A 23544-nucleotide genomic window follows, 5' to 3' on the forward strand; every position below is an offset into this window, starting at 1 on the left:
CTGAATATTTACCTAAATCAGGTATTTCTGTTTTTTATACATTTGCAAACATTTCTAAAAACCTGTTTTCGCATTGTCATTGTGGGGTTTCGGGTGTAGATTGATGGGGGGATAGAATAAGGTTGTAACGTAACAATGTGGAAAAGGGAAGGGGTCTGAATACTTTCCGAATGCACTGTATATTTAGTTAGGACTACTTGTATAATATTATTCAAATTCTAGACATTCAGTTACATAACATTGTTTAAATTCTCCCCAATGTTAATGGGTGCTAGCATGGCTGTAATAGAATGTTGAAGTGTCATGTCTGGTTGGAACTATGTTTTATTTAAGTGTTTTAGCTTTCACAAAATATTTTTATAGATTTTAAAAGATTCAGTTCATAATATTCCAAACTAAGTTTAATGTACATCATGGGCTTTCTGTTTTGTGGACAATAAACAAGATTATTGAAAAAAACCAAAGGTCTAAAAGAGATCAACCCAAAAGCTGTTTTGATTACATTGTGAATGGCATTTGAATCCCTGTAAACCGTTTTGGTTTGTTCTGTTTTGAAAAACACAGTTACGCAAATCCCAGTCAGCAAAGTCATTATGTTCATCTGGCATACATTGTTGCATTACTATCAAATCCAAGTTTATTTATATAGCAAAATTCTTACAAATGCTTTTCAAAGTGCTTAAATAAAATTAAAGGTGGAAAGATCAAACGTTTCTATGCAAATATAAAATCAAGATAGACATTAAGAGTAAAATAGCAGTGGATAGGAAATTGAATGCAGAAAAAGCGGATAAAAGTTCCTAGTATTGGTAAGACAAATAAAAGCACTTTAGTTAATAGCACGGATAAAATGGTATGTCTTAAGACAAATCTTAAGAATCAACCGTTTTCGAGAACCTAAGATCCGGCAGGCTATTCCACAGACCAGGACCATTGTGTCTGAAGGCAGCCTCACCAAAAGTTTTGGTTCTGACATTTGGAATGACTAAAATACCAGTGCCAGAAGATATATCAGACATTAAAAGCATATCAGACATGTATTCGGGTGCAAGGCCATGTAGTGCTTTATAAATCAATATAGATTGTGTTTAGGCTGACATAAAACTGACAAAATTTCATTGTTTATTTTATTTTATAAACTGGGTCATTCAAGCCCTGAATTGGCTGACAGCCGAGGTATATTTTTTATTTTAACCTTTATTTACCTAAGCAAGTCAATTTAAGAACAAATTCTTATTTACAATGACGGCCTAGGAACAGTTTAGGGGCAGAACGGCAGAGTTTTACCTTGTCAGCTCGGGGATTCAATCTAGCAAACTACCGGTTACTGGCCCAACGCTCTAACCACTAGGCTACCTGCCGCTGAAAATTATATCAGACGGTAAAACCACAGGTATGACAAAACATTTGTTTTTACTGCTCTAATTACATTGGTAACCAGTTTATAATAGCAATAAGGCACCTTGGGGGTTTGTGATATATGGCCAATATACCACGGCTGTGTCCAGGCACTCCGCGTTGCATCATGCAATATATCACACCCCCTCTGGCCTTAAGCAGAAAAGGGTCAGAAGATACAAAATAAACGGAGCTGCAAATCAAAGAGTAAAGTTTATAAAACAGACTTTTAAGTAACAGTGATTGCAACAATATAATTTGCATACTAAAACATGATATATACAATTCACATTTTCATATCTCAATAGCAAATAATGTATAAATGTATTTACAAGCAATATCAATAAAACAACCTTAGATGAAAGTGGAGACCAGTACAAAAAAACTAAAATGTCCAAAATATTATAAAGGCATTCAAGGAGAGTAGGCAAGGACTATATAATAGTTCTGCTATTTTACTAACGCTTAAAGCCAAGCATCTACAATGTTATTCTTTGCATAGTATTATTACTAATGCAGTACCAAGTAGTAAAGCAGAGAAGTGCTAGTTGTCATTTTTCTTGAAAAGCATTTTTTTAATGCGGGGGACGAGGAAGACTGTGCCATCGGTGGTCTGCTGGAGGGAGTACTCGGACGGGGAGTAGGACTTCCCTTCCTCATCCCTCACTAGACTGAACACCTCCAGGTACAGAGTGTTAAGCTCCTGCTTCATCTGCCGCAAGCTGCTGTAATTCTTGGTCTTCTCTCTCTGCAGTCGCTCCTTTTCCTCCTTCAGTGAGTCCAGGTCATACTCCAGCTCCACGATGTTCTCCATCTTGCGTTTGCGGCAGTTCTGGGCAGCCACCTTATTCTTGCCCCGCCGGCGGATGTCTCTGACCAGGGCCAGCTGGGCCTCGTTGAGCTGGTGCTTGGACATCATCTCGTTGAAGTCGTCCACAGGCAGGTTGATGATCATGTCCACAGTGAAGGGGATCTGGAGGGCCTTGGCACGCTGCTCGTCTCTGGAGAGACGCTTCTCGGAGCGTCTCCTCTTCTTGTCTTTGGTGAATGGGGGATCGTTGTGGCCAGTCTCCTCATCTGGCTCTGTCTTGCCATGTTTGGGCTTTTTGTCCTGCTGCTGAGCTGACACAGAGGGAGAAGTCTGGAAACCATCCGGTTGGAAAGACAGTGAGAACATCTCGGAGTAGTCAGACTCTGCACTCTCAGGGTTACTGTCCATCTCCTCCATGTCTGAATCGCTGTAGCCACCAAAGGATCCGTCCCCATACATCGATTTCTCAGGGGAGCTAGCATGTGGACTTGCCTCCACAGACACACCTGAGTCCGAATCTGGAAATTCTGGCATTATCTCAGTTTTGTTTCCTCTGTCAAATGCTTCTCTAGGAGAAAGGTCATGTAATTCCATTGGTGTAAAAGTAGGCTTGTGTGATAGCTCTGCCAAGGAGTTACCTCCATTTCCTTGGCCACAAGGCAGGGTGACACTGGTCACTTTTGTGTTGACAATGTCTTGATAAAATACATCACAGAAAGTTGCTGCACTGAAGTTAGTATTTAGGTCTGGGGCCTTTAGGGTCATCTGATTGAGGTGGTCAAGAGGAGCCATGCTGGGAAAGCTCTCCTCAAAGGCGTTGATGAATTCAGGTGGGCAGACCTCTGCTGCATTTGACGCCACCTCTGCCAGGTTGGGCAATGTGTAGAAGCTGTAGTTTGGATCCTGCACTTCAGGGGTGGTGTTAGTGGGCAGATATCCTCCTGTCTGATCCAGTGTGTCCTTAATTTGCATATTCAGGCATTGCTGGAAAACAAGATTCAGAAGAGTCACAACAAATCCAGTAACCCATGCAGTTTATCAGACGTCAATATGTAACATTATAGTAAAATGCAGTATAGTACCATCACATGGACTAGCTGTTATTCAGCGTTTACTAAGACTTCGTTTCAAACCTTTGTATTTTATTCTCAATAGTAGTTGAAACTTTGCACAGGTTCAATATTCCAAATAAATTGCGAATCCTTAATTGATTAACATCTTAGCATGTAATTTTGCACTGTACTTGTACTGTACGTAAAGTATTTTCTGGTTTGTTTCCATGCTACTACCTTCATCCACTGCTAAACATTAGAGCGCTATTTAAGTGTTACCAAGGACACAAGCAGCTCTGAGGCAACAGTGCTCTGTGGAAACCTGATCACAGTGGATTTAGCTGTATTATCTGCTTCTGCTATGTGTCCCATTCAAACACACAGGACAAAGGTGAGTAGGTTCTCTCATGCATGGCTGCTGCAATCCATGCATTCTTTGGGTGTTTTTTTTACACCGCTGAGCATCGTACCATTGAGGTGGTAGAATCTGCCTATTGTACCTGCAGCTCAGGAAGGGACAAAAGCTCCATCCAGGCCTGCTCCAAATCTGGGGAGGTTCTCTGTGGGGGCTGGGAGGCTGGGAGGAGGGGTGGCTGGGTCAATGCTGGTAGCTCACATGCCATGACATGGTTGCTGTTTGGGGATGGCGCTACAGTGACGTCCAGACAGATGGAAGCGGTCTACAATACAAAAAAAGGGGGGAGTGGAACACTGTAAAAGACCGGAACAGACATGAGATATTGTTTTTTAATTTGTTTGAGGGATATATATTTTTAAATCTAAAAGTGAATGTATTCTTACTGCCGTAGCCTCTACCAGTGGGAAGGTCTCTGCCAGCAGCTGCATACATTCATCAAATGACATGGCATCTCCGTCTTCTGTGAAGCTGACATTCTGAAGGGAAAGATTCAAAGTATATGTAACCCCTCTTGCAAAAGAATAGGTAGGAATTTGAACAGAGTGCGCTACCTAGTCAAAGGTCTTCACAGATTAGTTTCTAAAGAGACAAATCCACCAATGCAAAACTACAGAGCCACCTGTTTTTCCCTAATTACACTGGATGAGGTGGTTACCTAGCTACAGCGGAGCTGCACCCAACCCAGTGCAGGGAGGGCAGTGGCCAGCCTCTGACATGACTGATAGCTGTGTGTGTACTGTACCTGTGTGACTTGAGGGGATGCGGCGGTGGTGGCAGACTGCGGTGACTGGCTGCTGGGTGCAAGGCGGGGCACGAACTCCCCCGTCTCCTCATCCAACTGTAGCTGAGCCAGCAAGGCCTTCTCCTGCTCTCTCAGCAGCTGCTGCCTCTTCTCCTCCTCCTGCACCCGCTGCCGCTGCAACTCATGCTCCTTCTGACGGTGGCAGTAGTCAAACACCTCTCGCCCTGCGCCCAGGTCAATGTCCTGCCTCCACAGGATGTCGATTAGGTCCACGTCCTGCCAAGAGACAACAGGTTAGACTGAAACTCACAAAACACCATACACGAGGAGATTGTGCACTAGGAACAAGGAAGTGTGTGCCCGCTGTGAAGTAGCATGGATACTGGCTCTCGCTAGAGTGCCACACCCCCCGTCCCTTCGGGTGTCTGTCCTACGACGACTGACTAGAATGTAATGAGGAAGAAGCCGCCTGAATAATAGAGGAACTTCTCTATTTCCCCAGAGTTCAGTCCCCACCCACAGAGTGCCTCTTAGCTGCTTTCCAGGCAGAGGAGCAAATAATTGAAAAGACAACAGGTCTTGCATCTCTGTCTGTTGCATCAGTAGCTTAGACCAAAAACGAATTAAATCAATGATCACTCTGAGGAGAAAAGTTCATTCATACAGCTTGAAATGTAATGTGGTTTACTTTTTATTTGATATACCACAATGAACCACAAGGTCACTACATTCACTACTGTATTTGGAGAACCATATTGCGTTGAGACCTGGCAATAGAGTTTAGTACGGATATGTTCAGAGGAAGTGCTTACTGTATTCCACACTGGTGTATAGCACGTTTTATAACAAGATCATTTGGTCCTCCACTTCTACCTCACTGTGGCCGATGTTTATTAGCTTTCTGCGTGTAAATTCAGGAATGTCCAGAGATAAACTGTGCTGGTCTCCCTTGGGCCTTTTAACATCCATTACACAAACCTTATTTACAGAAGGAAGTGTTTCACAAGGGCCTTGGGAGATTGCATAAACCGAACATTAGGTCACACTGAAAGCTCTGAGCATGTGACTGTTTGTTTCTGGGTAATAAAGGCAAACTATACATTCAGAGAGACTTGGTCACATGAACAGAACAGAGAGAAGACAGAGGATATAAAGAGAGACAGATCAGATGACTAACAAAGCAGAAGTGTAAAGAGGATGTGGATTTGGAACTTGATGTTATTTGTTAACACTGATCGATTTCAACTTAGCTAACTCTGTATCGTAAAAAGAATGAGCACAAGTAATTGATTTATTACTGTGTAGACCAAATCAAGTGTTAAACATGACCATTATAAGTTCAACCCGTGACCTCTTATTCAGAAATGGGTATAATAAACAACAAACATTGGCTTTCTGTTTGTGTGCATCAGATGTGCAGTGCTGCTGACTACTTTTTAACCCTATTTGCCTTGGTCGTTACGTCAAAGCCAGCAATAGTCCATGACCGTTAAAGCCCGTAACGTCAGAAGGTCTGGTCAGGGCAATAAGTCCCACTATTAATCTTGGTCAGAGGAGTGAGTACACGCAACCATAAATTATGACTGTGGAGACGAGGAAGAATGGCCTAAACTGACCTAACAGCTGCTGGATGAAAGCAGCTTTTGTGGTCAGCCATGTTTTCTCCTTTCAAAAACAGCAGATTGAGTCCATGTGTCATGCCTTTAGCCCACACAACTATCAGTTGCAGTCTAGAAGAGTGAAGAAATCTTGAAAAGGACAATGCCTTGTTCTTTTATAGACACTTTCATCATACAGGATCGATGAATTTTGTCATAAAAGGCAAATGAACTTTATCTAGTTTCATCAACACATTTCATAATCCCTTTTGAATAAAATAAAATGACTGGAGCCACTTTAAGCTGTTCATGTTGTCAATGACACTCAACTCCACTCATTCATGCAGAGATGAGTGATCTGTGTACATTCACAAATTACTGATCCTCCCTCTCAAAAAAAGATGATGTAACTATTGTGAACGGAAGATGTTGACTTCCATTGGGACCATTTTGGTAAATTGTTTGGATGAGCGACTTCACTTTTTAAACTCAGTAACTATTTTGTTATGAACTATCTTGGTGGAGTGAAGTATTTATCCACAAAGTACTTGTGAAACATTCTGGTTAGTTCACTGATATTTTGCAATAGTACTTGAATGTAATAAGCTATGGGAACTGGGTTTGTAAAAAGAAATGCTCATTTTCCTGGTTGATTCTGCAAGTTAGTGTACATAAAAGCTCTTCCTTTTCCATTCTCAAACAACATCTCTTTGTTTGAATCCCAGACATACTTTGAGTAGCTGATTTTTCATCTCAGAATGTGCAGCAACTCAAACAACAGAATAAAAACATATTAGGGGTATAGACACCACTTAAAAACAAGCCGACCACCAATTCCAACAGTACAGGAATTAAGTGACAGTAAAACAACTGATTTGTGGACCTATATACATAATTCCTTGATACCTAAAAAAAATGATAAAAGTTGCATATTAATTAACATACTTTTCCTTTGTCAAGGCAAATTGTTCAAAACACAATCAGATGAGTTTGGTTTTGGGATAAAGCCTTTACTCCAACATCTTTTTTTCTCCCCAAAAAAAGAAACACATCTGGTTACAATCCTACTGAACATTCCCCAACGCAGGTTTACTCTTTAATCTGGGGGAACCTGTCGTCAATTGATTACTAGATTAACGTGTTATTAACTGTTTGTATACCAAGGCCAGCTGCAGAACTACAACCACTTCTGGGTTATTATAATAAAGAATAGCCTACGCATTTGTTAATTTGACACAGTTGGCCATTTGTCCAGAGAACCTATGTACATAGAAAATCAAATCAATTCCAAGATTAGCTGGGACAAAGAGATGTTGTTTGAGAAAGGAAAAGGAAGAGCATTTATTTACACTAACTTGCAGAATCCACCAGGAAATGGAGCATTTATTTTTTACAAACCCAGTTCCCATAGCTTACTACATTCAAGTGCAATCCTACAATCAACTGTATATATGGAGCAAAGGTAGGCCTATGGATGCCATCTACGGGAACACAGGATGGGGCTCTAGTGGCGCATTGGGAGATTCCGACGGCCAAAAAACAAGCACACCGACATAAAAATAAATGGTCTGTCTGGGGAAAACTTTTGTCATCTTGGCATATTTTTTACTTGACAATAATTGCATCGTTACACATATGGATTACGATATTAAGCGGATATTCAATTGTTATTTTTCGCTCAATTTAGTTGTATGCTCCGGGCAGCCAACCATCCATGACTTTGCAGAAATCTCTATGAACAGACCTGTCGACTACAGCGCAGAGACGGAAATTGTAGCCTAAGTGCTAGAAACGCGATTGTAAATGTCAAAACTACAGCACAACAAGCTCACATATGATTATGATAGGCTATAGGCTAAGAAAGCATATTTACGATTCGTTTAATTTAATTAATTAAATAATATACCGATTATTATGGAAAATGTTGAATTTGACAGTTTGTTCATATCAGGTAACATGAGTGTAGGCCTTATTTCATTTCAATAGTTTGAACTATCCATTAAATAGTTTTTCGACTGTAGGCCAAGGAACATTTTATCAATATATCAACCTTGAGATGTTTTACAAAGCCTACTGAGTTGAATATAGTAGCCAATAACAACATAATATTTACCTGTTGACTAGGATTCATTTTATGCATCTCAGTTTCCATCATAGTGGATAGTTGGCTTGTCCCTTCGTAAAGAAAAAACCAATAGGCCTATATAAAAATATATATTTGTAATCCTTCACAGAAATATAAAATGGTGGACTATCCGAAGGCGAGGAGTCCGGCCCAGCAATGTTTTGACTATGAAGGAAATAGTGCTTCTAATCTTGTGAAAGTTTACGGAAAACCCCAAGCAGTCTGATAGCCTTGCCCACAAGTTGCGTCAGCCAGTCAAGGGCTCGGAGAGAGCAGCGCTGGGATCGTCCCACTCAACGTCCTATTGGTTCGATAAGGCCAGTTTGTGGCTGTGCTCCGGACAGCCAATGTTACATTTGCTTCACGTTTATAAACAAGTCATTTGTTATTTAACCTAAAAAATGTAAAGTGTATTCAAGAAGTGTCCAGATACATTTACATAATATCTGCCACTATAGATTCATGACACTAGAAGAGGTATTTTTGATAACAGCATCTTGGTTGAGTTATGAACTAATATAATAATAATATAAGATTTACAGTTATTACAATGTTATTACAACAGTTTTTACAACTATTGTCAGCATTGTTCCAAAATGTAAGGCACATTTACCAATTGTATCACCTTGACAGACTAAATACCCGCATTGATTTCATGCAGAATGCTATAAAGCTGCAGTGAATAGACTTGCAAACTGCATTTGTCTACAGGGTAGGACGATAGGTTACAATGGGAATCAAGTATGTAATGAATAAAATAAGGATTAGAAACTGAAACTATAATAAGGAACAATTGTTAGTCAACATTGATATCTGTAGTTGTCTGCAGTAGGCCCAAATCTGCTCACAGCTAATCCAACTAGGAGAGAGATGGGATGGCAACTCCTGAAAATCGATCTGTTAAATAGCGACCTCTTCTGGTTTAGATGACGCCTAACTATTTAATTCATTTGTACAGTAGCCTAACCTATACTACAGCAGGCCCCAGGCCCTCCCCTTACACACTCTGTAGACTCAGCCACACCATTGACACAGTTGGCTTAGTATACGTTATTCAAATGTAAAACGGAGATGGTGCACAGTCATAGCCTCACATGTTTCCCTTTGCTTGAGACCCTGCAAAGACAGACTGTTGACTCAAGACCAGATGGTAGCGTCTCCTGACGCCGCTCTATGTTCACGTCCGTGGGCGTGACGTAGCGTTTGGCCGGAGCAAGGAGTTTGGGTAGCCAGGCAAATGGTAGGCTACACACGGTTGCCTTTGAAATTGACGACCAGGGTTAGATACCAAATCTATTTTTTTTAAAGCCTATGAAATATTATTTCACATAAAAGTAGGCTATACACAATAATTTATATTTTCAAAACAATCGGAACATTTCACATTCTCCAATATAGCCTAGTTGTGTATGCACAAACGTTGAAAAAAATAAGAGTATCATTATATTATCCTCCCCATCATCCATAACTTGATATTTAGGTATATGTCTTCATTATTTAAAGTAAATAAGGTATGCCTTTGCTGAAACATGTTGCTGGAATATTACACTAGTTACAATGAGATCCTTGACAGCGCCGATGTAGTATAACATTCTGACACGAGTGCAATAGGAGGTTGGGACCACATTGCAATTATAAGCAGCGTTTGAAACGTCTTGTAATGTGGTGGTCTTTAAACCACGCTCTCTGACACGTATATGTAAAGAGCCTCACTATACCTCTAGCTATGCCTTACCTATACAGTGCAGCCCACTGTCCCACTATCTGAATTCAAATGACACTATATGGATTTTTCTCTCAAGCGCGCCCACGAATACGCGTTCACGTTTGGCAGCTCCACGTCGACATTCTTCCAGCTGTGCACAGGGCTGAAAGAAGAAGAGGTAAAAGCGGCGTGAAGCCAGCTATACGAACACTGTATGTAGGCTCCAACGAGGGACGTCAACCGCGAAATGGAGAAGAGGAAAATCTCCTGGTTTTTTTACAGTTAGTCCTGCAACAATTGTATATAGCCCACTGTTTTTTTTTGTTGCATTTTCTGATCTTTTTGCCCTCGTGCTGGATTGCAGCTGCCCCCTTTAACAGCTCTCACTTCTGCCAGGTACAGTATGATCAGTTGCTTTTCTTGCTTCTTATTATAGTTTTCTCACATTTCGAATAGGAAGCTATGGCATTTAAACATCTGCTAATCGAATTCCAACATCTTTTCATTCACTGTTTGATGTTGCACTTTGTAACTTCATTGCAGTTAGCAACTCTCCAAACTTTATTTTATATAAACTTGTATGCTAAACTGAAGTGGAAAATGTCATGTTTGCCTTGTTTTACAGGTAGACCGTGTATTTATCATTTTAATTGTAAACTTCCGTCTGTGGCTTGTGGAAAAACTCAACAAATCGGCCATACATTTGCATAATGAATGTGGGTGTATTACTCCAGGAGGGAAATATTCAGCATAAAGAAATACAGGATTCCAAATTTGGAGCCTTTAGACACGTCATCTGTTCTACATATGAAGTGCCCGAATTGTTCACTTTACAACCTTGAAGATAGTCAAGGTTGAACTGCAAAGTAAACACAAAGAAAAGCTTGATTCCCACATATTGTATAATATTGTATGATTTAATCATTTCTGTGGTGGTGGGTTGGTGGCAGAGTGTGAGAATCAATCTAAGTTCCCAACAGCAGGCTTCTCATTCACTCTATTCTATGTTGTCTTAATAGGCCCAGAGTTACTGGCTTACTCTTCTAAGTTTCATTTAATGCACTTTTTTTAATCACTCAGCTGTGACTGATTCCATTAAAAAAAAATCTCAAATCATGTTGGATTTAACTTCGGTTAGGTCTCAATACTGTGTTGTGAGGTTAAGCCGACTCTCAATTACATATTTTCCACACTATTATGTTAAATCAAAGTGTTCACCAAGCAAGCACACCAATGGGAAATGTAGCTACTACATTTCACTCTCTTGTTATATGTTGCAGGTGAAGGAGTGGTGAAATGGGTTGGCACAAACGAATAGCCTACGATGTGGCACTCTGGCTTTCCAAGTAAAGTTCTGTGATACACTTCGACTCTAATTGTTTGCAGTCAGTGCATTACAGAACTTTGTTTTGGGAGTTAATGCTCCGGCCTGCGGGAAACAAACCTACCATCTGGAGAGTGGAACAATTATTTCACATGCCACTTGCGGACTGAAAAAGGGAGAATAAAGTTTTTCTTTTGACAATGACTCATGAGTTTTCACCAACTTTTGTAGTATGTATCTGCTTATAAGTAAACACGCACTTGGTCTATTGGTATCAGAGTGAAATGTCTGAACTATTAATGAAAAATGGACTCCCAGAAAGCCATGGTAGAGTGTTAAATAATTTCCTATAGGATGATAGTGGGCCATATGGAGACTCCAGTCATACCTCACTATCACTTGGTCATGTGACTCAATGGACGTGAGAAGGAAAGATAAACAACAGCAGTTGAAATGTTCAAACCTCATTTTCACTGTCCTCGGTCATACAATGTAGTGGTCAAACATCTCATAACCATATCAAACCCATAAACATGAATGTCCCAATTCAGATACTTTTTTTCTTCATCATTTTCTGTTGAGTATTGACATTGTGTCATGCGAATGCTAGATAATTGTCTGTTGTATCATTCATTGTTGGAATGTAAGTATAAAACTATTTCAGAGATGTACATTGAGTGGACAAAATATTATGAACACCTGCACTTTCCATGACATAGATTGACCAGGTTAATCCAGGTGAATGCTATGATCCCTTATTGATGTCACTTGCTAAATCCACCTCAATCAGTGTAGACGAAGGGGAGGAGACGGGTTAAATATGGAGTTTGAAGCCTTGAGACAATTGAGGCACGGATTGTGTATGTGTGGCATTCAGAGGATGAATGGGCAAGACAAAATATGTAACTGCCTTTGAACGGGGTATGGTACTGTAGGTGCCAGGTGCACCGTTTTGAGTGTCAAGAACAGCAACGCTGCTGTGTTTTTCACGCAACAGTTTCCGGTTATCAAGAATGGTCCACCACCCAAAGAACATCCAGCAAACTTGACAAAACTGTGGGAAGTATTGGAGTCAACATGGGCCAGCATCCCTGTGGAAGGGGGGGGGGGGGTTATATGTATTATGGTTCTTTCAAATCAAAGCTTTCAACAAATGGAAGAAAATATAAAAAATACCTTAAAGTGCAATAAAATCAATGGCTCCTTCAAAGGGCACATATTTGTTAGTCTTAAAGATACATGCATAGATTTAAACACTACACCAACATGGCATATTTTGGTTCCCATTCAATATGATCACTGTCTTTAAATGAAACCTATTTTTTCTGTGTTTTTAAAGTTTATTCATGGTCTAATATTTAGAGAGCTGGGGTGTATTCAATACGTCTTGCAATTGAAACAGTTTACCGTTTAAGAACCAAACGTAAGCAAACAGAGCAATAGAACAAAGCAGGGAGTGACCTACTTGAATTTGTCCAATAAAAACAAATTTTTGTTGCAATGCGTTTTCAGTTTGGACTAAATGGTTCCTGTTGCAAACCCTTTTGCGACAGACAAAACATTTTGCAACAGAATCGGGGTAATGAATACACCCCTGGATCATGTGGTAAACTATAAAGTCAAATCTGTTAAAGAGAAAGGCATACATTTTCCATTAATTAAAGGCTCACTCTGTAATTTCTGTATCCAGCAACAGTCTGACCCTGCAACTTTGTTTGTAAGGCTGATGGGGCTGGGGAAAATGTAACTATAGTCAAATTCATACCAGACTATGAATTCAACTGACAGTCCAGATCAACATGATTATTTTTAACATATTTTGATTGTAGGTATATGCTACAATACTTACCATGGCATAATAAATTACAACCTGGGAGGGGTTGCAATTTATTATTCCAATACAAACAGATTATTCTGCACAACAGTGACTGTAGCTTTATAAGTAGCAATTCCATTGGTTACAGTAACAGCATGAACTTTACAAAAATCATGTGATCAAAGGTCATGCAGTTTCGAGGAAATCGTCTTATGGTCGCTGCATTTACTTCTCTCCAGCTGCACTATGCAGCTATCACCTGCATTGTGGGAGGCACTATTTGTCTACCAATCATTTGGGTGTTTTGTTTGCCCCAAGTAAACGTGGCCAAATACCTGACTGAAACAGCAACCAACTTTGTGCAATTCTAAAGCTACAGGGGATACAAATGAAAAGTGATATTTGAGACCCCACTCTAACCAATGAATTGTACACACATGTTTCCAGTTGTGAGTGTGTGATATGGGGATATAGAAACGTTTAGACAACAGACAAACTCTTATAAACAATAGCAGCTATGTTGACGCTGCCATGTCGATCTGAGCCTTGCTGTTGCAAAACCATTAAAGTGTCAGACTTGTGGCTGTTACAGATGCCCCTCCCCCGACGTCACTCTACAGTCGTCTTCGTTAGGCTTACCGCTCGAACACACATTCTATCCCTATGCTGACCTCTGACAGCTGCCTCTCCCTGCACAAACACGGAAGCAGCATGGCGTCAGACAGCAACAGCTCCGAGAGCCAGCGAATTGCACAGCAAAGATTGAGGATAATTGCCGGGCATTTACAGAAACATAAGGACGACGACTCGGGAACTATCGCAACTGAATGCAAAGCTGAAGCGAATAAAGGAACGGTGCCGAGAAAGAGGTAGGACTTGGCGGTGGTGATGCGATAGCAGTGGATGGAGGATGGCTACGCTGAAATGCTAGCTAGTAGCTAAAAGTGATTGTCATACAGTATGAAACAGCTGTCATGCATTTCCTTGTTATTAAAACACAGTATTGGTGTCTTTTACAAACGGAGAGGACCTCCTCGGCATATGATTATTCATACATTTCCGATTTCATTTAACGAAGGAAATTAGCCAGTTCTATGTGCGCCAACGTTAATGGTCCTCAAACAAAGTGTTCATTCATCGAAGAAGTGGGTGCGGCGGGACTGTATTCTATCCAACTCTTTTTAATTGTTGTTGTTGTAGGCTGCTTGGAATGTGTTATAGGAATGTTTGATATTGAGTTGAGGTCAATCGTACATCATTTCCTGTACCATTTTGTCATAACTTGCCAACGTTATGTGAGCACCGCTAGCCACTCTCAGTGACAGTGGGCAGCTGGAGTTTATGTAAAACTACAAGATCAGCTTGCCAACATTTCAAACTATTTCAAGGTAGCTTATTCCATTTCACATCTATATTGTTAACTATAGCTTAATAGGCTACTGGCATTGTTTTGATACTGACACTATTCTGAACAACTAGGGAAATCTCAGCTCTGTTTGACTGACATGCCCAGAATTAGACGCTATATTCTTGAGCAGAAAACAAGTGGTCATTACGATGGTGAAAGTTATATATGTAGTCTTATAATCTATTTTTATCTAGAAGTTGTTTTTACAGATTTAGTTGGGATTTAGGTGTGGGACACCCTCTCCCAGTCAACACAATTGACAGAAGTCAGAATGGGATAAAGTTCACCAGTAAAACTTTCTGCCTAAAACATGGATCTGATTGGCCAAGACCTGTGGTGGTCTGACTCTCAATTCCTTTTGAGGCGAGTGGGCTGTTCAGCTTTCACAATCGTGCTGTAGTGACCTCTAGTGTCAGATATGTTTAAGCGACAAGGATGACGAGAGGACACTTTCATATTTATACAGAACAAAAATATAAACTTAACATGTAAAGTGTTGGTCCCATTTTTCATGAGCTGAAATAAAACATCTCAGAAATGTTCCATATGCACAAAAACCTTATTTCTCTCAAATTCTTTGAACAAATTTGTTAGTGAGCATTTCTAATTTGCCAAGGGTGCTGAGGAGTATTTATGTCTGTAATAAAGCCCTTTTGACGGAAAAAAAACGAATTCTGATTGGCTGGACCTGACTCCACAGTGGGTGGTCCTGTGGCTGCACCCCTTCCCAGTCATGTGAAATCCATAGATTAGGGCCTAATGAATGTATTTCAATTGACTGATTTCCTTATATGAACTGTAACTCAGTCAAATCTTTGAAATTGTTGCGTTTAACATTTTTGATTTTCCGGTTTGGTGGAATCTCTCTCTCTATTACCCAATGGATGGTCATTTTAGTGCTGGTTCATGGACACTATTGTTTGAGCTATGACAATAAATAAGACATAAGCTATGCCTATTTCCCTCGTTTGAGTGCCCCCCTTCCACCATTATCCAAATTAGAAAGAATGGACCACTTGTGGACCACTTGCATTATTATCAGTACACATAAATGTAACCTCGATGAATTTGCCTACATTTGCCTACATTTTCTGGAATTGAACTTGGGTTGTTCCATGTCATTTCAGCAAGCAATGACACCCACCATCTCAGGTTGTTTTGAAATTGTTTCTGCAGTTAGAAACATATAAAGATAAGCATTCCTGTAACATTATTATGTTGAAATATAATTTGACCTCTGGTAAATTTAAGCTAGATGGCCCTTTTTTTAATTTATAGGATTCCGACAATATTCAATAAATATAACCGTATACGGCCATATCGTAGGAATGGCGTGGGAGGGGATCTATGCAGTTTTACAGGCTCCTAACCAATTGTTCTATTTTGTGTTTTTTTTTTCCGCTTTGTTTAACTTATTTTGTACATAATGTTGATACTACTATCAGAACAGCGGTTACTTACCTTGAACTGGACGAATACTTTTTTTTTTAATGAGGCTGACTCAAAGGATATAATGTTGCTCCCAGACAAGGCCCAAATCCCCATCATTCACATAAAGAAAAGGAGATCAAGGTGCCTTTTTTGAATTCGTTGGCAAGTGGGTAACCCGCCACTACCATCCATTCTATTAGCCAACGTGCAATCACTGGAGAATAAACTGGATGAGCTCGGTTCGAGACAATCCTGCCAATGACACGGATTATCTACACTTGGTTGGGTTTTCTGTGCATCGACAGAACAGCTACATCCGGTAAGACGAAGGGTGGGGGTGTGTTTATTTGTCAATAATAGCTGGTGCGTGATGTTTAATATTAAGGTAGTCTTGAGCTATTGCTTGCCTGAGGTAGAGTCGCTCATGATAAGCTGCAGACTACACTATCTACCAATAGAGATCTCATCTATATTTTTTTGTAGCCGTCTATTTACCACTACAAACCGACGCTGGCACTAAGACCGCACTCAACAAGCTGTATAAGGCCGTAAGTAAACAAGAAAATACTAATCTAGAAGTGACGCTCCTAGTGGCCAGGGAATTTAATTCAGGCAAATTTAAATCCGTTTTTCCTAATTTCTATTTGAATGTCACGCACAATCAGAGGGAAAAAAAATTCTAGACTACCTTTGCTCCACACAGAGATGTGTAGAAAGCTCTCCCTCGCCCTCCATTTGGAAAATCTTGATGATAACTCTCACCTCCTGATTAAAAGCAGGAAGTACAACCTGACTCGCTCAATATAAAGTGGTCAAATGACGTAGATGCTACGCTACAGGACTGTTTTGCTAGCACAGACTAGGTTCTGGGATTCATACAAATGGCATTGAGGAGTATACCACCTCAGTCACCTGCTTCATTAAGTGCATTGATGACATCGTCCCCACAGTGACTGCACGTACATATCCCAACTAGAGGCCATGGATTACTGGTGACATCCACACTGAGCTAAAGGCTAGAGCTGCCACTTTCAAGGAGCGGGACACTAACCCGGACACTTATAAGAAATAACGCTATGCCCTCAGACGAACCATCAAACAGGCAAAGTGTCAATACAGGACTAAGGTTGATTCCTACTACACCGGCTCTGGCGCTCGTCTGATGTGGCAGAACTTGCAAACTATTACATACTACAAAGAGAAACCCAGCTGTGAGCTGCTCAGTGATCACGCTCTCCATACCCGATGTGAGCAAGACCTTTAAACAGGTCATCATTCACAAAGCCCCGGGGCCAGATGGATTACCAGGACGTATACTCTGAGCATGCGCGGACCAACTGGCAAGTATAATTTTCAACCTCTCCCGAATCGGGTTTGTAATACCTACATGTTTCAAGCAGACCACCATAGTCCCTGTGACAAGAAAACAAAGGTAACCTGCCTAAATGACTACCACCCCATAGCACCCATGTCTGTAGCCATGAAGTGCTTTGAAAGTCTGGTCATGGCTCACAACACTATCATCCCGGAAACCGTAGACCCACTCCAATTCACATACCGCCCCAACAGATCCACAGATGGTACAATCGTAATCGCACTCCACATTGTCCTTTCCCACCTGGACAAAAAGAACACCTATGTGAGAATGCTGTTCATTCACTACAGCTCAGCGTTCAACACCATAGTGCCCACAAAGCTCATTACTAAATTAAAGACCATGGGACTAAACACCTCCCTCTGCTACTGGATCATGGGCCACCCCCAGGTGGTAAGCGTAGGCAACAATACATCTGCCACACTGATCCTCAACACGGGGGCCCCTCAGGGGTGTGGGCTTAGGCCCCTCCTGTACTTCCTGTTCACCCACGACTGTGTGGCCAATCACGGCTCCAACACCATTATCAAGTTTGCTGATGACACAACAGTGGTAGGTATAATCGCCGACAGCGATGAGACCGCCTATAGGGAGGAGGTCAGAGACCTGGCAGTGTGGTGCCAGGATAACAACCTCTCCCTCAACGTGAGTAAGACCAAGGTGATCATGGATGACAGGAAAAGGAGGGCTGAACACGCTCCCATTCACATCAACGGGGCTGTAGTGGAGCTGGTTGAGAGTTTCAAGTTCATTGGTGTCCACATCACCAACAAACTCATGGTCCAAACACACCAAGAAAGTCGTGAAGAGGGCACGACAACGCCTTTTCCCCCTCAGGAGACTGAGAAGATTTGGCATGGGTCCCCAGATCTTTAAAAAGTTCTACAGCTGCACCGTCGAGAGCATCCTGCCCGGTTGCATCACCGTCTGGTATGGCAATTGCTCGGCATCCGACCTTAAGGCGCTACAGAGGGCAGGGCGTACAGCCCAGTACATCACTTGGGCCAAGCTTCCTGCCATTCAGGACCTATATACTAGGCGGTGTCAGAGGAGGGCCCAAAAAAGTGTTAGACTCCAGTCACCCAAGGTCACTCAAGTCACTGTTCTCTCTGCTACTGCACGGCAAGCGGTACCAGAGTGCCAAGTCTAGGTCCAAAAAGCTCATTATCTGCTTCTACCCCCTGTATATTGCCTCATTATTGTTATTTTATTGTTACTTTATTTTAAAAAAAATAGAATTTTAAGTATGAAAATATTTTATTAAATTAACAAAACTGAGAATTTAACAAATAGCAGAAACAGCACCACCTTGTGGTCATAACTCAGAACAGGGCTAAATAACCATCACCAAATTCACTGAGAAGCCATTACATGGTGTAAAGAAACAATGCTCCTAGCTGTAGCTTCATAGCACTTGTCAGACATAGAGAACTGATACTGTATACTGGCCTTTGGGGTGGGCTTGGTTTGTGTGGTCCGTGGGTGTCTTTTGACTTCACGTCTTAATCATTGTTAAGAAGAGGTTTGGTCCAAACTGGATATTGGTTACTATATTTATAGAATTTTATATGAATCCTATAAATTGAAATCGCCAATTTGGGAGCAATCAATTAGCGTAATTTCATTGAGTTCAAAAAGTTTTTCAACAAAACAATGTTGCAGGAATGCAATCTGAGATGGTGGGTGTCATTCCTCTTTCCTGTGCTTTTTGAGGTGGAACGACCCACTTCACTGGAGTGTAGGAATGTTGTACACTTCAAAGCTGGGCTACTGGTTTTTCTACTGCTGGAATGTCATTCTGGAGTTGACTTTCAACCTATACCTTTTGGGCACGTTGTTTCAAAAGGAGTTTTAAGGCCAGTCCTTTTAATAACAGTCAGACCTTTTGTCTCTTTCTGTTGGAATAACTTGAGTGCAGACACAAAATGAGGCTACCAATTTAATAAGGTGTTGAACTAGCCTAATGTTTCTGGTGATCAGCATTTTCTTATGCTGTGTGTAATATTTATTACAGTACTTTCAAAAGATTCCCCCAGCTCTCTTAGGATTAATGTTAGCTAAGGGTCAGAGACCAGACCACTGTTGCTTCCATTTAATTGCACAATAAATTCATTAACCTCTGGACAGCCGTATTCGGCTGCTTGTTGATGCGTGGAGTTGTGTCATCGTCCAGTGTGATGACAGGAGATCACACAGACTGGCATGGAGAGTATGTCTGTCTCATTTCTCAGGCTCCTCATAATTTACACTGCCTGGCTGTTTTGGCAGGCATTCATCATGGTTTTACTCCACTACGTTAGCATCCCATCACGTGTACCAACGTGATTCATGGGTCCCTTCTAGGAGTTGTGGGCCTATTTCATCTGTCTGCTGGGGAAATCTTGAATCATGTCGTATTATAACTCGGTGATTTCTGAAAAGGATTCCGTTATGATGAGCATAGTGATTTAACACCGACGAAGAAGCACATTACTGAACTGTCAGAGCTCAATTATGTAGTAGATATTGAGATACAATTCCCCGGTGCTCAACCCTGTTTCTCGTGTCCTCTTCCATGATTATCATTAGGCCTATGACGACGATGTTCCTTCCTTGGAAAATCATTTTAGGAGAATATCCGGTTGTTGGACATACCTTTGGTAATGCCCTTCTATGATATGCATCATGATGCTTCTCCGTGGAGTGTTCTTGAAGGGAATGTGCTTAACGACCTGATATCTAAGCCACGCCCTGTCTGATTGCTGTTGATGAATAGCTTTTCCTCCCCAAAGTGACTTTGCCACGGGCTTTTCCACTGTTACCCCTATATGCATTTAGTAGTGGCGCACCACTGCTGCTAAATTGTGGCCGTCGCCCACCCACCGCTGACTCTGCCACCGCTGCTGATAAAACACATCCTAGGGGGAACCACTGCCTGTGGTTGGCTGTGTGCAGTACACATAGGAAGGTCATCTGTCAGGGGTTACGCCTAGGTGCGACTGCAGCCTCCCACACTGCAAGTATGGTTACTGATAGCTATGTGGAAAGCCCATTGAATAACTGATAGCAAAATGAGGGAACTAGGACATTTCCCCATTGCAACAGTTTGATAAGTGGCAAATAAACCACTTTTTTTAAACTACTACGGTTTGCAACAGGATGTCACGTATGGACAGTCTGGCATTTTCATGAGGGCCAAGGCCTTCTAAAAGTGCTTCTGTGTATGGTCTTCCTGCCTTGAGATTTTTGTCCTGTGTCCTCCTTTGACCTCAGACAGCATTAGTACAGTATTAGCTGCTGCTACAATAACAATGCCACTGACTTCAACTGTTTGTTTCCCAAGGCAGGAGATTATGAAGTGGAATGGCTGGGGGTACAGTGACTCCAAATTCCTCTTCAATAAGAAGGGTCAAGCGGAATTCACAGGCAAAAGGTACAGTATACTTACTGTCCCCAACATTTGCAACCAATGACTTTTTATTCTCATGAAGAACATGATATGTATTATGATCTGTAAATATGAATGTATCCATTATTCAGTGATGGAATTCTCAATCTGGATTGTACACATTCTCAATCTGGATTGTACACATGCTCAATCTGGATTGTACACATGCTCAATCTGGATTGTACACATGCTCAATCTGGATTGTACACATGCTCAATCTGGATTGTACACATGCTCAATCTGGATTGTACACATGCTCAATCTGGATTGTACACATGCTCAATCTGGATTGTACACATGCTCAATCTGGATTGTACACATGCTCAATCTGGATTGTACACATTCTCAATCTGGATTGTACACATTCTCAATCTGGATTGCACTCTCCACTCCACTACATAAAGTTGAAGTCGGAAGTTTACATACATTTAGGATGGAGTCATTAACTGGTTTTTCAACCACTTCACAAATTTATTGTTAACAAACTATAGTTTTGGCAAGTCGGTTAGGACATCTACTTTGCATGACAAAAGTAATTTTCCCAACAATTGCTTACAGACAGATTATTTCACTGTATCACAATTCCAGTGGGTCAGAAGTTTACATACACTAAGAAAATGATGTCATGGCTTTAGAAGCTTCAGATAGGCTAATTGACATCATTTGAGTCAATTGGAGGTGTACCTGTGGATGTATTTCAAGGGCTACCTTCACACTCAGTGCCTCTTTGCTTGACATCATGGGAAAATCAAAAGAAATCAGCCAAGACCTCAGAAAAACAATTGTAGACCTCCACAAGTCTGGTTCATCCTTGGGAACAATTTCCAAATGCTTGAAGGTACCATGTTCATCTGTACAAACAATAGTACACAAGTATAAACACCATGGGACCACGCAGTCGTCACACTGCTCAGGAAGGAGACTCATTCTGTCTCTTAGAGATTAACGTACTTTGGTGCGAAAAGGGCAAATCAATCCCAGAACAACAGCAAAGGACCTTGTGAAGATGCTGGAGGAAACAGGAATGAAAGTATCTATGTCCACAGTAAAACAAATCCTATATCGATATAACCTGAGAGGCCGCTCAGCAAGGAAGAAGCCACTGCTCCAGCAAAGACTACGGTTTGCAACTGCACATGGGGACAAAGCTCATACTTTTTGGAGAAATATCCTCTGGTCTGATGAAACAAAAATATAACTGTTTTGCCATAATGACCATCGTTATGTTTGGAGCCAAAAGGGGGAGGCTTGCAAGCTGAAGAACACTATCGCAACCGTGAAGCACGGGGGTGGTAGCATCATGTTGTGGGGGTGCTTTGCTGCAGGAGGGACTGGTGCACTTCACAAAATGGATGGCATCATGAGGATGGAAAATTATGTGGATATATTGAAGCAACATCTCAAGACATCAGTCAGGAAGTTAAAGCTTGGAGCAATGGGTCTTCCAAATGGGCAATGGCCCCAAGCATACTTCCAAAGTTGTGGCAAAATGGCTTAAGGACGACAAAGTCAAGGTATTGGAGTGACCATCACAAAGCCCTGACCTCAATCCTACAGAAAATTTGTGGGCAGAACTGAAAAAGCATGTGCGAGCAAGGAGGCCTACAAACCTGACTCCGTTACACCAGTTCTGCCAGGAGGAATGGGCCAAAGTTCACCCAACTTATTGTGGGAAGCTTGTGGAAGGCTACCCAAAATGTTTGACCCAAGTTAAACAATTTAAAGCCAATACTACCAAATACTAATTGAGTGTATGTAAACTTCTGACCCAATGGGAATGTGATGAAAGAAATAAAAGCTGAAATAAATCCATCTCTCTACTGTTATTCTGACATTTCACATTCTTATAATGTGGTGATCCTAACTGGCCTAAGACAGGGAATTTGTACTAGGATTAAATATCAGAAATTGTGAAAAACTGAGTTTAAATGCATTTGACTAAGGGTATGTAAACTTCCCGACTTCAACTGTAAAACCTTCCCCTCCTTGGGTCGTCACTAGTTACCACAGCCACAAAGTCATAAACCCAGCCCTTTTCTACAATTTCTCTTTTGAAAATGTGATTTTTAACCCTAACAATAACCACACTGCTAACCTTATGCCTAACCTTAAATTAAGACCCAAAAGCACATTTGTGTGGTCATGAATTTTTACGATATAGACAAGTTTGATATTGTGGCTGTGCTATCTAGTGGAAACCTCCTCGAGATCCTAATTTAGAGTGGGGTGCTAGTGCCATCTAGTGGCTCGTATCTGTATCCTACATATCTTGCCTCAATTCAGTCCCAGACATAAGAGGTCAATTAGTGTGATTATCGGTGATTTGAAATTTCCCGTTGGAAACACGGATCGTAGCCTTGAATGGAATGTTTGTACTTCTTCCCATTGACCATAGATTGGCTAACTGGGTTTTTTAGTTCTGTGTCTGCCAGTTCTCATGGTTGAAGGTGTGCAATATAACATTTGAAGAAATATGCCGAGTGCTGTCGGAAATGATTACTTTGAATCTCAGTGGATGTAGAGAAGCCTTTTATCTCCACTCTGCCTCTAGTGACTGAGGATGTGTTCAGTGCACACCGGCAGCAAAATGGATCGTTGTTTTACACCTTTTTATCTATCGCATTATAAAAGCAGAGATGGGCCTTAGTGTTTTGTACTTGTGATGTATAGTTTGAAGAACAAAGCCTTGCCTGTCAGACTCAAATCAAAGGGGTCTTGTAGACTGCATGCTGTACTCTGCTGTGCTGTTATGTTAAGCTGTGTTTGCGTAAGGGGGGGGGGATTATACAGGATGCTGTGCAGGAAATGGTTCCTCTGTTATTCTAGGTTTTAAATTGTATCAACCACCTCTTTCCATTCTGTGCCTTCTCTTTTGAATGGTTTCTGGGTGCTACATATGTGTGGCTGGGTGGAA

At 41.2% G+C, this 23544-nt stretch overlaps 2 protein-coding genes and 1 long non-coding RNA gene across 3 annotated transcripts in view; 2 read left to right on the forward strand and 1 right to left on the reverse strand.

Moving 5' to 3' along the window:
• Window positions 1–1592: 1592 nt before the first annotated feature.
• Window positions 1593–8361, reverse strand: LOC124043886 (nuclear factor erythroid 2-related factor 2-like). The gene is made up of 5 exons (XM_046362985.1): window positions 8133–8361; window positions 4422–4697; window positions 4063–4155; window positions 3762–3941; window positions 1593–3193 (listed from the first exon to the last, which is right to left on the reverse strand). The coding sequence occupies exons 1-5, from the start codon at window positions 8172–8174 to the stop codon at window positions 1943–1945; spliced, it is 1842 nt and encodes a 613-aa protein (XP_046218941.1). The 5' UTR covers window positions 8175–8361; the 3' UTR covers window positions 1593–1942.
• A 1552-nt stretch (window positions 8362–9913) lies between these two features.
• On the forward strand, window positions 9914–11844 carry LOC124042900. The gene is made up of 2 exons (XR_006840223.1): window positions 9914–10245; window positions 11130–11844. It is a non-coding gene; the product is annotated as an uncharacterized LOC124042900 (long non-coding RNA).
• Window positions 11845–13612: 1768 nt separating this feature from the next.
• Window positions 13613–23544, forward strand: part of LOC124043887 (alkyldihydroxyacetonephosphate synthase, peroxisomal-like) — a 46400-nt gene continuing 36468 nt past the window's right edge. The window contains exons 1-2 of the mRNA XM_046362986.1: window positions 13613–13858; window positions 20526–20615. Coding sequence (XP_046218942.1) covers window positions 13653–13858; window positions 20526–20615 — 296 coding nt within the window. The 5' untranslated portion in view covers window positions 13613–13652. The remainder of the gene's footprint in view (window positions 13859–20525; window positions 20616–23544) is intronic.

Source organism: Oncorhynchus gorbuscha, linkage group LG09 (genome assembly GCF_021184085.1).
Source record: "Oncorhynchus gorbuscha isolate QuinsamMale2020 ecotype Even-year linkage group LG09, OgorEven_v1.0, whole genome shotgun sequence".
Classification (NCBI taxonomy): domain Eukaryota; kingdom Metazoa; phylum Chordata; class Actinopteri; order Salmoniformes; family Salmonidae; genus Oncorhynchus; species Oncorhynchus gorbuscha.

What these genes read in the sequence shown, in the direction of transcription:
- LOC124043886 (XM_046362985.1), bottom strand. Translation starts at nt 8,174, where the DNA reads ATGATGGAAACTGAGATGCATAAAATGAATCCTAGTCAACAG. An exon ending in AAATGAATCCTAGTCAACAG is followed by an intron (nt 4,698 to 8,132) that starts GTAAATATTATG and finishes GTCTCTTGGCAG; the next exon opens with GACGTGGACCTAATCGACAT. An exon ending in TGTCCCTTCCTGAGCTGCAG is followed by an intron (nt 3,194 to 3,761) that starts GTACAATAGGCA and finishes CTTGTTTTCCAG; the next exon opens with CAATGCCTGAATATGCAAAT.